Source organism: Bison bison, unplaced genomic scaffold (genome assembly GCF_000754665.1).
Source record: "Bison bison bison isolate TAMUID 2011002044 unplaced genomic scaffold, Bison_UMD1.0 scf7180017864066, whole genome shotgun sequence".
Classification (NCBI taxonomy): Eukaryota; Metazoa; Chordata; class Mammalia; order Artiodactyla; family Bovidae; genus Bison; species Bison bison.
This window is the reverse complement of record NW_011494638.1, coordinates 4,067,185-4,080,896: the sequence shown is the minus strand read 5'-3', so window position 1 is coordinate 4,080,896 and position 13,712 is coordinate 4,067,185. Positions and strand designations below refer to the sequence as shown.

At 37.4% G+C, this 13,712-nt stretch overlaps 1 protein-coding gene across 1 annotated transcript in view; it reads left to right on the top strand.

The window, feature by feature from the left end:
• The window catches only part of RFX7 (regulatory factor X, 7), a 73,147-nt gene that overhangs the window by 46,167 nt on the left and 13,268 nt on the right, over positions 1-13,712 (top strand). The window contains exon 4 of the mRNA XM_010836788.1: positions 13,268-13,384. Coding sequence (XP_010835090.1) covers positions 13,268-13,384 — 117 coding nt within the window. The remainder of the gene's footprint in view (positions 1-13,267; positions 13,385-13,712) is intronic.

Here is a 13,712-nt window from a genome sequence, read left to right as displayed (position 1 = left end):
TTTTATTGTCATCTGGAATACATGAATGTTAGTAATACTGTAGGTCTTGGTAAGGAATAGGCTTTTAATAGAAATTAATACTTTTTAATAAATTCTTCTTTATAAATATTAGAAAAATTTCAGTGATATAGTTTTGGTTGCTTTCCAAGCATTCAGTTTGCTTATACTCACTAGTTAGTAATAAAAGCTTCTTATCTGTAAAATGAATGGATTAGGCTGGATGACCGAATTCCAGATGTACCCCTTTATGCAAGTTTCTCATCTATGAAATGTGTATCATAAAAAATACCTGGGAAAATAGTTCAAGATGGTGATACAAGATCTTGAATTCACCTCCTCCCATGGACATATTGAGTCTGTAGTCTAAACAGAATAATTTCCTCTTTAAAAAACCTAAAGGCTGGCTAAGTGATGACTGCAGGTCACAGAAATAGGAAGAAAACCACACAGAAGAAGGTAGGAGAGGCTCATAAACGCCACCAACCTTTAATCAGGAGGAAACTCAAAACCTAGAGGTTCTCATAAGAAACAAAGGGTTCAAACCCACATTGGGCAGCCCATGTTTTAAGACCTGAACCTAAGAGACAAGCCCTCAAAACATCTAACTTTGAAAGCGAATGGGGCTCATGTCCTGAGACCCATAAGATTGTAAGTTTCTGAGTAATGGCTATTGGAGGGCCCACATACTTGAACTTACCCGCCCCAGGGTTCAGCTCAGAGTTGTCTTGCTCAGACTTAAGTGAAAGAGGGTCACCTACTTACATTAAAGTATCAGCCTGGGGGCCAGACACCCAATTGAAGACACATGTAGGAGACAACTGGAACACTCTCCAGGGATAGACTGGTATGTGCTGTCTTTGCACTCTCCCTTTGCTCTGCTCCAGAATACCAGTTATCACCCAGAAGGAAGCTGCTACATGTATCTGGTTCCCTGATTTTTGCGACTTCTGTCCAGTTTATATAATTTATATAAATTACATAGTTTATATAATTAAAGATAAGGTAAGATAACTTGTAAATTTTTATATAAAAAGCAATTTGATAAAGTTCTTATTTTAACTATTTAAGTTATTTTACATAAATTATTTCCAGCCAATCTATTTATTTATTTACTTTTAATTGGAGGATAATGGCTTTACAATATGTGTTGATTTCTGTCATACATCAACATGAATCAACCTACCTTTGGAGGCCAGGGGAGCTTGTGTTCCTGGTCCAATGTAACTGTAACAGTCATCCAAAAAGGAGATTATACCCTTGTCTGGCACTCTGATTTTTATAGCTGCTGCCAGAGGAGACATCTACATAGCATGGGATGGGTGCCAGTGGAGCTTATAGTCCTGGGTCCCATGGAACTGTAACCAACAGAGAAAGAGTTCTTTCATAACTCCTACCTCCAGGCACAACAACAGTCACAGACCCAAGAGCTCGGTTTTTCTGTGAAAGAAACCTGTTACCCGGCTGTGATGGCTGCAGCCTGAGGGGGTAGGCTTCTAAGTAAGTGTGCATCTGGGGACTGATTGTAATCCTTTTCGGAGACATCAGAGAGCTGGTGCTGTCTTCATGCTCTCCCTCTGCCACACTCCTGAGTGCCAGTATGCCCCCAAGGGGAGGTTTACTCGCATCTAGCAGCCTGGGTTTTGTAGCTGCTGCCTAGGGAATGCTGCTAAATAAACTGGCTCTGGTAGTCAGCGGGGCTTGCATTCCTGGGCCATTCCAATGGAATGTGGCAGTTGGAGTGATAATTCTTGGTGAACAGAACACTGCACAGCTAGCAGATTTGGGCACAGCCCCCCAGTTTTTCTGTGAAAGAGGCTTTTTTTGCTCTGGCCCAAGGGGCAGGCCTCAGGTTTGGGGTATGTCTAGTGGCCTACGGAGCTACTCAAAAGAAACAGAGGTAATCTCACCTCTTTCCCTCTGTCTTGCTCCAGCTCACCAGTGTCTCACAGAAAAGTGCTTATACTCTTTTCAGGAGCCCTGATTTTTGCAACTGCCCAGGGGACACCTCCAGATTGTTTGGCTCTGGTGCCAGCAGGGCTTATGTTTGTGATCACACTGACCTGTATATACCTGCATACTTTTAAAAGCTGCTACTAGGGTCTGACTTCAGTCAGCCTGATTTTAGGTGCTGAGATCCCCTTCTTTGGGGCCCTGATAGGTCTTGGTACATACTTAAGTAGTGGGAGTTATTAAAAAATATAATAGACCACTTGGACAAGTACAAAAGTTTAAGGGCCAAACCAAGACCTAGGACAGGTTTGAACAACGAGTTTAATCTCCTGTACTCCTTCAAGACTGAGTGGATGGTGGTTTCACCTACTGCATAGAAACCATCACAAAATCAAGCAAAATAAAGAAACAAAGGAATATGTTCCAAATAAAGCATAAGGTAAAACCTCAGCAAAAAAACCTGAATAAAATGGAGATAAGACACATTATAATTAAAGTGTCAAAAGTTAAATACAAGGAGAAAATCTTTAAAGCAGCAAGAAAAAGCAACCACTTACAAATAAGCAGACCCCCATAAGATTATCTGCAGATTTGTCAGCAGAAACTTTATAAGCCAGATGGGACTGGCACAATATATTCAAAATGCTGAAAGGGAAAAATCTCCAATAAAGAGTACTCTACTCAGTAGAGTTAAAGAGGGAAGTTCATGGTGATAAATGCCTACCTCAAGAAACAACAGCAGCCTCAAAAAACCTTTCTTTTCACCTCAAGAGACTAGTTAAAGAAGAACAAAGCCCAAAGTCAGTAGAAGGAAGGAAATAACAAAGAGCAGAAAAACTGTTAGCTAGAGTCACCAAGAGAAAAAGAGAGGAGTCAAATAAATGACATCAGAAATAAAGGGGAGATAGTACAACTGATACCGCAGAAATACAAAGGATCATAAGAGACTACTTTAGACAGTGACATACCAACATATTGAACAATCTGGAAGAAATGGATAAATTCCTAGAAACATACAACCTACCAAGACTGAGATCATAAAGAAATAGAAAATTTGAACCAACTAATTACTAGTTAAGGAGATTGAATCAGTAATCAAAAACCTCCCAAATGTTCTACCAAACATTTAAAGAATAATTACTATCTATCTTTCTCAAACTCTTTGAAAAAATAGAAGAGGTGGGTGGAAACTCCAAACTCATTTCATGAAGCCAGAATTACCCTGATCCCAAAACCAGACAAGGATGCCGAAAGAAAAGAAAATTACAGACAATATTCCTGTTGAATATAGATGTAAAAATTCTCAGAAAATAGTAGTAAACTGAATTCAACAATACGTTAAAAGGATCATACAACATGATCAAGTGGGATTTATTCTAGAGATAAATGTTGCTGGGTCAACATTCACAAATCAATCAATGTGATACAACACAAAGTGAAGGATAAAAATCATATGGTTATCTCAGTAGCTACAGGAAAAGCATTTGACAGAAATCAACATTCATTTATGATGGAAAAAACTCAATAAAGCAACTGTGAAGGAAATGTACTTCAACATAACAGAAGCCATATACAACAAGCCCACAACCAATGTCATACTCAAAAGCTGCCCACTCTTGCCACTTTTACTCACCATAGTACTGGGAGTCTTAGCCCTTGCAAGTAGGCAAGAAAAAGAAATAAAAGGCATCCCTATTGGAAAGGAGAAAGTAAACTGTCAACGATTTGCAGGTGACATGATATTATATATAGAAAACCCTAAAGAGTCCAACAAAAAACAATTAGAACTAATAAATTGAGTAATGTTTTGGGGTTCAAATGAATACACAAAAATCTTTTTCATTTCTACACACTATCAGGGCTTCCCCGGTAGTTTAGTGGTAAAGAATCTGTCAGCCAGTACAGGAGACACAGGTTTGATACATGATCTAGGAAGATCCCAAATGCCACAGAGCAACTAAGCCTGTGCACCGCAACCATTGAACCTGTGCTCTAGAGCCTGGGAGCCACAACTACCGAAGCCCACATGCCCTAGAGCTTGTGCTCCACAACAGCAGAAGCCACTGCAGTGAGAAACCTGGGCACCACAGCTAGAGAGTAGCCCCCATTCACGCAACTACAGAAAAACCAGTGCAGCAACAAAGACCCAGCACAGCCAAAAATAAATAAATAGAGTTATTGCATTTTTTTAAAAGCTATCAGAAAGCAAAATTAAGAAAACAATCCCATTTACAGTTGTATCAAAAAAAAAAAAAATTTAGGATTACATTTAACCACAGTGTTCAGGACCTGTACACTGAAAAACTACAAGACATCAAGGAAAGTAACTGAAGAAAACACAAATAAATGGAGAGATAGTTTGTCCTCATGGGTTGGAAGAATTAATAGTGTTAAATGTCTGTACTAATCAAAGCAGTCCACAGATTAAATACAATCCCAATAAAAATTCCAATATCATTTTTCATAGAAACAGAACAAGGAATTCTAAAATGTGCGTGGGACCAAAAAAGACCTCAAGCAGCCAAAAAATCTTGAGAAAGAAGAACAAACCTTCAGGCATCATACCCCCTGATTTCAAACTCTATTTTGTAACAATATGGTATTGGCATGAAAACACATAGTTGAATGAAGCTGAATAGAGGCCAGAAATAAACCCACACATATATAGTCAATTAACTTACAACAAAGAAGCCAAAATTATGCAGTGGGATAAGGACAGTCTCTTCAATAAATGTGTTGGGGAAACTGGAGAGCTTCATGCAGAAGAATGAAACTGGGATTTTATACCACACGAAAAATTTCCTCAAACTGGATTGAAGGCTTGAACACAAGACCTAAAATCATGAACTCCTAGAAGAAAAGATAGGTAGCAAGACCCACTTCTTTTTTTTTTCCCAATGTATATATGTACCACATCTTTTAATTAATTTTTTTATTGAAGGATAATTGCTTTATAGAATTTTGTTGTTTTCTGTCAGACCTCAATATGAATCAGCCGTAGGTATACATATATCCCTTTCCTTTTGAACCTCCCTCCCATCTCCCTCCCCATCCCACCCCTCTGGATTGATACAGAGCCCCTGTTGAGTTTCCTGAGCCATACAGCAAATTCCCATTGGCTATCTATTTTACATATGGTCATGTAAGTTTCCATGTTACTCTTTCCATACACCTCACCCTCTTCTCCTCTCTCCCCATGTCCATAAGTCTATTCTCTATGTCTGTTTCTCCATTGCTGCTCTGTAGATAAATACTAGAGTACCATTTTTCTAGATTCCATATATATGCATTAGAATATGTTATCTTTCTCTTTCTGACTCACTTCACTCTGTATAATAGGTTCTACGTTCATCCACCTCATTAGAACTGACTCAAATATGGTCCTTTTTATGGCTGAGTAATATTCCATTGTGTATATGTACCACAACTTCTTTATCCATTCATCTGTCAATGGACATCTAGATTGCTTCCATGTTCTAGCTATTGTAAATAGTGCTGCAGTGAACAATGGGTTACATGTGTCTTTTTCAATTTTGGCCTCCTCAGGGCATATGCCTGGGAATGGGATTGCTGGGTCATATGGTGGTTTTATTCCTAGTTTTATTCTTAAAGAATCTCCATACTGTCTTCCATAGTGGCTGTATCAATTTACATTCCAACCAACAGTGCAAGAGCTTTCCCTTTTCTCCATACCCTCTCCAGAATTTATTGTTTGTAGACTTTTTGATAATGGCCATTCTGACTGGTATGAGGTGATATCTCATTGTAGTTTTGATTTGCATTTCTCTAATAATGAGTGATGTTGAGCATCTTTTCATGTGTTTGTTAGCTGTCTGTATGTCTTCTTTGGAGAAATGTCTGTCTGGGTCTTTTCCCCACTTTTTGATTGGGTTGTTTTTCTGGTATTGAGTTGTATGAGCTGCTTATATATTTTGGAAATTAATCCTTTGTCAATTGTTTCATTTGCTATTATTTTCTCCCATTCTGAGGGTGTCTTTTCACCTTGCTTCTGGTTTCCTTTGCTGTGCAAAAGCTTTTAAGTTTAATCAGGTCTCACTTGTTAACTTTTGTTTTTATTTCTGTTACTCTAGAAGGTCGTCATAGAGGATCTTGCTTTGATATATGTCATAGAGTGTTCTGCCTATGTTTTCCTCTAAGAGTTTTATAGTTTCTGGTCTTACATTTAGGTCTTTAATCCATTTTGAGTTTATCTTTGTGTATGTGTTAGGAAGTGTTCTAATTTCATTCTTTTACATGTAGCTGTCTGGTTTTCCAAGCACCATTTATTGAAGAGGTTGTCTTTGCCCCATTGTATATTCTTGCTTCCTTTGTCAAAAATAAGGTACCCATAGGTGCATGGGTTTATTTCTGGGCTTTCTATCTTGTTCCATTGGTCTATATTTCCGTTTTTGTGCCAGTACCATACTGTCTTGATGACTGTAGCTTTGTAGTATACTCTGAAGTCAGGAAGCTTGATTCCTCCAGCTCTATTCTTCTTTCTTAAGACTGCTTTGGCTCTTCAGGGTTTTTTGTGTTTCCATATGAATTGTGAAATTTTTTGTTCTAGCTTTGTGAAAAATGCCATTGGTAATTTGATAGAGGTCACGTTGAGTCTGTAGATTGCATTTGGTAGTATAGTCATTTTCACAATATTGATTCTTCCTGCTCAGGAACATGGAATATCTCTCCATCTGTTCATGTCATCTTTGATTTCCTATAATTTTCTGTGTTCAGGTCTTTTGCCTCCTTAGGTAAGTTTATTCCTAGATATTTAATTCTTTTTGTTGCAATGGTGAATGGGATTGATTCCTGAATTTCCCTTTCTGATTTTTCATTGTTAGTATATAGAAATGCAAGTGATTTCTGTGTATCCTGAATCACTTCTGTGTACAAGTGATTTTTTATCCTGCAACTTTGCTAAATTCACTGATTAGCTCTAGTAATTTTCTGATACTATCTTTAGGGTTTTCTATGTACAGTATCATGTCATCTTCAAACAATGAGAGCTTTACTTCTTCTTTTCCAATCTGGATTTATTTCTTTTTCCTCTGTGACTACTGTAGCTAGAACTTCCAAAACTATGTTGAATAATAGTGGTGAAAGTGGACACCCTTGTTTTGTTCCTGATCTTAGGGGGAATGCTTTCAGTTTTTCACCATTGAGAATAATGCTTGCTATAGGCTTATCATATACAGCCTTTACTATGTTGAGGTGGGTTCCTTCTCTGCCCATTTTTTTAAGAGTTTTAATCAAATGGGTGCTGAATTTTGTAAAAAGCTTTTTCTGCATCTACTGAGATTATCATACGGTTTTTAATCTTTCAATTTGTTAATATGGTGTGTCACATTGATTGATTTGCGTATATTGAAGAATCCTTGCATTCCTGGAATAAACCCAACCTGGTCATGCATGGTGTATGAGCTTTTTGATGTGTTGCTGAATTCTATTTGCTAAAATTTTGTTGAGGATTTTTGCATCTATGTTCATCAGTGATATTGGCCTGTGGTTTTCTTTTATTGTGTTGTCTTTGTCTGGTTTTTGTATCAGGGTGATGGAGGCCTTGTAGAATGAGTTTGGAAGTGTTCCTTCCTCTGCAATTTTTTGAAAGAGTTTTAGAAGGATAGGCTTTAGCCTTCTCTAAATGATTGATAAAATTCTCCTGTGAAGCCATCTGGTCCTGAGCTTTTGTTTTTTGGGAGATTTTTGATCACAGCTTCAATTTGAGTGTTTGTAATTGGGTTGTTCATAATTTCTGTGTCTTCCTGGTTCAGTCTTGGAAGATTAAACTTTTCTAAGAATCAGTACATTTCTTCCAGGGTATACATTTTATTGCCATATAATTGTTCATAATAGTCTCTTATAATCCTTTGTATTACTGCATTGTCTGTTGTAACCTCTCCTTTTTCATTTCTAATTTTGTTGAGTTGATTCTTCTCCCTTTTTTCCTTGATGAGTCTGGCTAAAGGTTTGTCAATTTTGTTTATCTTCTCAAAGAACCAGCTTTTAGTTTTATTAATCTTTACTATTGTTCCTTTCATTTCTTTTTAATTTATTTCTGTCAGATCTTTGATTTCCTTTTTGATACCTTCAGTAACCTGTTGGTTATTTAGAAATGTGTTGTTTAATCTCCATATGTTTGTGTTTCTCACAGGGTTTTTTTTTGTTTTTGTTGTAATTGATATCTAGTCTCATAGTGTTGTGGTCAGAGAAGATGCTTGATATGATTTAAGTTTTCTTAAATTTACTGAGGTTTGATTTGTGTCCCAAAATGTATCCTGGAGAATGCACTTGAGAAGAAGATGTATTCTTCTGCATTTGGATAAGACCCACTTCTTGATGTGGATCTTGGCGATGATTTTTTTTTAATCTGACAGCAAAGATAGAATTTTTAAAAATCAAAGATAAACAAATAGAACTGCATTAAAACTATCAGCCAAATAAAAAGGCAACCTAGTGAGTTGCAAGTCATATATCTGTTAAAGGGTTAATATTCAAAGTGTATAAAAAATCATTCAACTCAACAACAACAAAAATAATTTGATTTTTCAATTGGGTAGAAGATATAAATAGACATTTTCCAAAAGAGACATCAAGATGAATAAGAGGTATATGAAAAGATGCTCAGCATCACTAATCATCAGGGTAATGCAAATCAAAACCACAATGAACTATCATCTCACACCTGTCAGAGTGACTGTTATCAAAAAGACAACAAATTACAAGCATTGGTGAGGATGTCAAGAAAATTGAACCCTTGTGTGCTGTTGGCAGGAATATAAATTGGTGCAGTCACTATGAAAAACAGTATGGAGGGTCTTGAGAAATTAAAAATAGAACTACCATGTGATCCAGCTATTCTGCTTCTGGCTGTATATCTGAAAAATGAAAACACTAACTTGAAAATATAGGCACTGCCATGTTCACTGCAGCACTGTTTATAAAAGCCAAGATATGGAAACAACCTAAGTGTCCATCAGTGAGTGAATGGATAAAGACATTGTGCATATACACAGCGGAATATTATTCAGCCTTAAGAAAGAATGAAAGCTTGGCATTTGCAGCAACATGGATGGACCTCAAGAGCATTATGCTAAGTGAAGTAAATCAGACAGAGGAAAGACAAATACAGTGTGATCTCGCATACATGTTGCAACTAAAAATTCTTTTTAAAAAAGCTAACAGAGATAATTTATTGTTGGTTGCGAAAAGGATGATCGTAAAGGCTGGGAAAGATGAGTGAAGTGGGTCCAAGGGTTTAAAAAAAAAGGCATTTTGAAATCACGCATTAAGTCAGAAGTAGATGCCTTGAATTTGTAGGAGTCCATAACCCAACTAGAACTTTTGGTACACAAATTGAAAGCATGTTCTTATGAAGAAAAGCAGCTGGACTTTATACCATTTCATAAACATGTAGTGGTATTTTCCTTTATTTTCTACATAATATACAGATTATCCTTTCATCAATCTTTTTATAGGTAGAAATGTGTCATTGCATTGAGACAGCTTAATTGCACTCTAGGGGCTATTGTCACCATCCTCATTAACTGGCATTTAGGCAGTAGTGGCTCAGCTGGTAAAGAATCCGCCTATAGTGCAGGAGACATGGCTTTGATTCCTGGCTTGGGAAGATTCCCTGGAGAAGGGAAAGGCTACCTACTCCACTACTCTGGCCTGGAGAATTCTTTACAACCCCATAGACTGTATAGTCCATGGAATTCTCCAGGCCAGAATACTGAAGTGGATGGCTTTTCCCTTTTCCAGGGGATCTTCCCAACCCAAGGATTGAACTCAGGTCTCCCACATTGCTTTACCAGCTGAACCACAAGGGAAGCCTGAAAATATTGGAGTGGGTAGCCTATCCCTTCTCCAGGGGATCTTCCTGACCCAGGAATTAATCATGGGTCTCCTGCATTGCAGGCAGATTCTTTACCAACTGAGGTATCAGGGAAACTTGGGGTGGAATTAAATGAAGTAACATGTACGAAGCAGTCCAAAAATGTCTAAGTATTGTTATGTATCCTATGACTGTATTTTGCCACAAGTATTTTATGATTTTCATTTATATTTTTGTACCTTTAAACAATGTTTACTGTTAACTTACATAGTTTATTTGTAAATGGTATGAATAAACTTTAAAGATAGACTTGCTGCTGAAAATTTTGAGTGACATGTTGGCCATATTAAATGTTAAGCTTAATTTCAAAGTCTGTAAAGCATACTTCAAAAAAAAAAAAACAAAAACAGTACAACAAAAAGAGAAATCTGATCTCAAGAATGGCATTAGACTGTTCGTTATCCTGTGAATAGGACATTCTCTGTGCCTTCCCTTTTTTTTGAGTCCTGAATAAATATAATCTGATGCTGAGTTAGATGTTAATTGACACCATGTCTTGCTTGATCAAACTGCAGTTAAAGTTATGAAGCAGGAAAACAAGATATAAACTAACCAAGATCTTGACATGGACTGGAATGACCTATGGTGTGTTATATAGTCCTGGTTTCAAAATTGTGAATAAGTAGGATAGCCTATAAATGGCTCAGACAGCAAAGAATCTGCCTGTGATGCAGGAGATCCGGGTTTGATCCCTAGGTCGGGGGGAACCCCTGGAGAAGGGAATGGCTACCCAGCCCGGGATTCTTGCTGGGAGAATGCCATGGACAGAGGAGCCGATAAATACTTGATTATTGATATATTAAAGAGTCATTGAATACCTGGAACTTCTCAGTAGGGAAGAGGCTGTAATAATGAAATTCTTTTTCTTTGGTAATTAGAACCACTGAAGATTGGTTAGACCACCTCACAATCTAGGGCTCTCTCTCTCAAGCAAAGTGCTCAGATACCCATTTGAGGATAGCCGTTTCCATACCTGGCAGAAAGTTGAACTATACAACCTTCTGAACTCATTTCACAAAGAAATTGATGACCTGTTCAGGTGTTGTTATTGCTACTTTCAAATTGAGGCACTCTGTTTTCTCTTAGACGTATAAGATTTCAAAGTGTAGAGTGTTGAGTCATAAGTAGTTTTATTCCCAACATTGCCTTCTGTTTGATTCAGGAGGTATAATTTGAGCTGTTTATATGTCTCCAAAGTACGTTTTACATTTATCTGCTAAAGAATATTTTAAAGGTAAGTTCATTGTTTTAAAAATTTATTCTCCCGATGAATTCCCCTCTTTTAGTGGCATAAATAAGGGTCAAAAACCAGATGAAACTGTATGTTCACATTCTAAAATCATACTCAGGATTAGTTCAATTTGACAAGCAAATTTTGCATCGGTCATCCTGACACTTAGTTTTGCCAACCTTCTGCCTACCCCTTCTGCCAAAGTAAAGAACTTTAGTGTACTAATACAGTGAAAAAAAAAAAAAAAATCAAAACCTCAGTCACAAAAGGAGGATAGAATGGATATTATATCTCTCATTAGACTCATTGCTTTCTCTTTATATGATTTCAGGTTTTTTAGGCCCACCTGCCAGTGCTGTTATAGGAGCCAGTGGGCACTGTTTTCTTTTTTTGCTTCATTTGCACATTGCTTCAATGTGTTTCTTTAAGGTTTCTTGTCATTTTAAATATGACATACTTACTAAGTCATATTTAAAGTCATATCAAGTTATATGTCATATTAAGGTTTAATGTGATTCTTCAGTCTTGTTCCTTGTTCTAAGAATACAGTGGTGAACCAAATAGACATGGTCACTGCCCTGGTTGAACTTACAGTCTAATGGAGGAGACAAACAACAAATAAATTAGCTGTTACATAATTGGGAGCTAGGAGAATAAAAGATACAAAGTACACAGATAAGGAAGGTGGTGAGGGCATGGCAGGAGAGTGCTGCTTTGGATAGGGAAGACAGAAGAGACCCTTTCAAAATCATACCAGTATGGAACTTGAAGGGTAAGAAAATATTCGAGGTAGAGGAAACAAGTATCATGGCCCTAAGCTGTGAAAGAGCTTATTCACATTTTCTTTCTGTGCTCGTTTAAATCATAAAGATGACTGATTTAACTTGCTAGTGAAATGGTTATGATTTGATGCAGTTCATTTATTTAAATTGTCAGTTCTGCAGAAGATCATTGCTTCACTTTGCACTTTAAACCTTGGCCCCTGAACCGATGGGATATCACATTTAGTCTCAGCTTAAATATGATGTGTCTAATATTCCTTATAGAGGGAATTCGCAGTACATATCAGCTCCTTTCCCTTCTCCCTGCTCTGCAGCATTGTTGAGAATTCGTCTGCTAGGCACCTCCACTCCTTCCCCCAGCCCCACCCACAACAGGAGTGTGCGGTGCTTGGTGCTGCAACAGGGAGGGTACAATCAAGAAAAACACCAGTCTTCAGACCTACCCATCCTCTCTGTTGAGGCTCCCATCCTTCTCCTGAGTGTCTACCAATTTGATTTCCAAGTTCAGATCATTTCAAAGATGTTGCCAGCATACTCAACCATCCACTACAAGAACTCAAGTCCCAGTTACCACTATATGCTGCCCATTCTAGTGGATTTTCTTGTTTATCCTAAACCTCTCTCCTTGGATCTCTACCACATGACTTCTTCATCAAGAAGCTATATTGGTTGATTCTGAAATGGGGAGTGAGCAGGGAGATTTGACTGAGTTATTTTGCAGTTCTTCAGACTTCCTCTTTGGTATGCCTCAGGTAGTGGTTCTCCCAAAGGCCAAGAAGAAATGGCCTTTTCCTGCTGCTGAACTGGTGAAGGAGGAATTGGTCTTCTACCTAGGACTGGCAGCTGTAGAGAAAGACAGAGTACCTGATTCTAGTAGTAGTTAAGACTTGGCTTGTTTCCCTGGTCCCACTTGAAGTTACTGCCTTATTAATTTTTCTTGGCATTAATAGGGGTGATAGGGATGAGAACACTGTGCCTTCATTTTTTTCCCTTACTGGTAAAATGAGAATGTTGGTATAGATGATCCCTAAGGTTCCTTTAGTCATAATATATCATGTTTGTAATCTAAACCATGTAGTAGTCTTGTCTCTGTCTGACACTCATAATGTTTACATTGGAAATTATTCCAGTATATGAGCTTGAGACATATGTGGAAACATAGAGCCCAACTGGTTGAGTGTTAGTTTCTGCTGTTAAAAGCAGTAATACTGTATGCCCTGAGGATGAAACAAACTAAGCCTGAGTTAGTCTTTAAAGAAGGATGAGCATGTATCAATGAAAATTGTAGTGAATGACTTGAAGATGTGTTTCTTCACTTTGTCATAAAGGTCAGATTTTACTGAAATGACACTGTGCTAATGTGATTCTGAGTTCTGTTGCTCTCTAAATTGATCTCTCCTTCTCTTGCAGGAGCTATTGTGACAATCTTGGTTACCATCCATTAAGTGCTGCTGACTTCGGGAAGATTATGAAAAATGTCTTTCCAAACATGAAGGCACGTCGTCTGGGCACAAGAGGCAAATCTAAATATCCTTTACCAGTTTGATTTTCAGTGATTTCTTAAAGTTCTCACTTATTACTGAACATCTGCTGTTGTAGTTCAACTAGCAACTATATTTTTTTTTTGCAACTATATTTAGAAATAAATTTAAATCAACAAATATAAACAACTCAAAAGTACTTAGAATAATTGTAAATGTTATTCTCCCAGCTATTTATCACACTGAAAGAGAAATAACAAATGGTAGTTATTAAGACTGTGATAGATCTCACCTTACTTTGTCACTGTAATGTGTCCTTAATGGTTTGATCTTCTTTTCCTTAGTAATGAGGATTATCAAGGTATACCATAGGA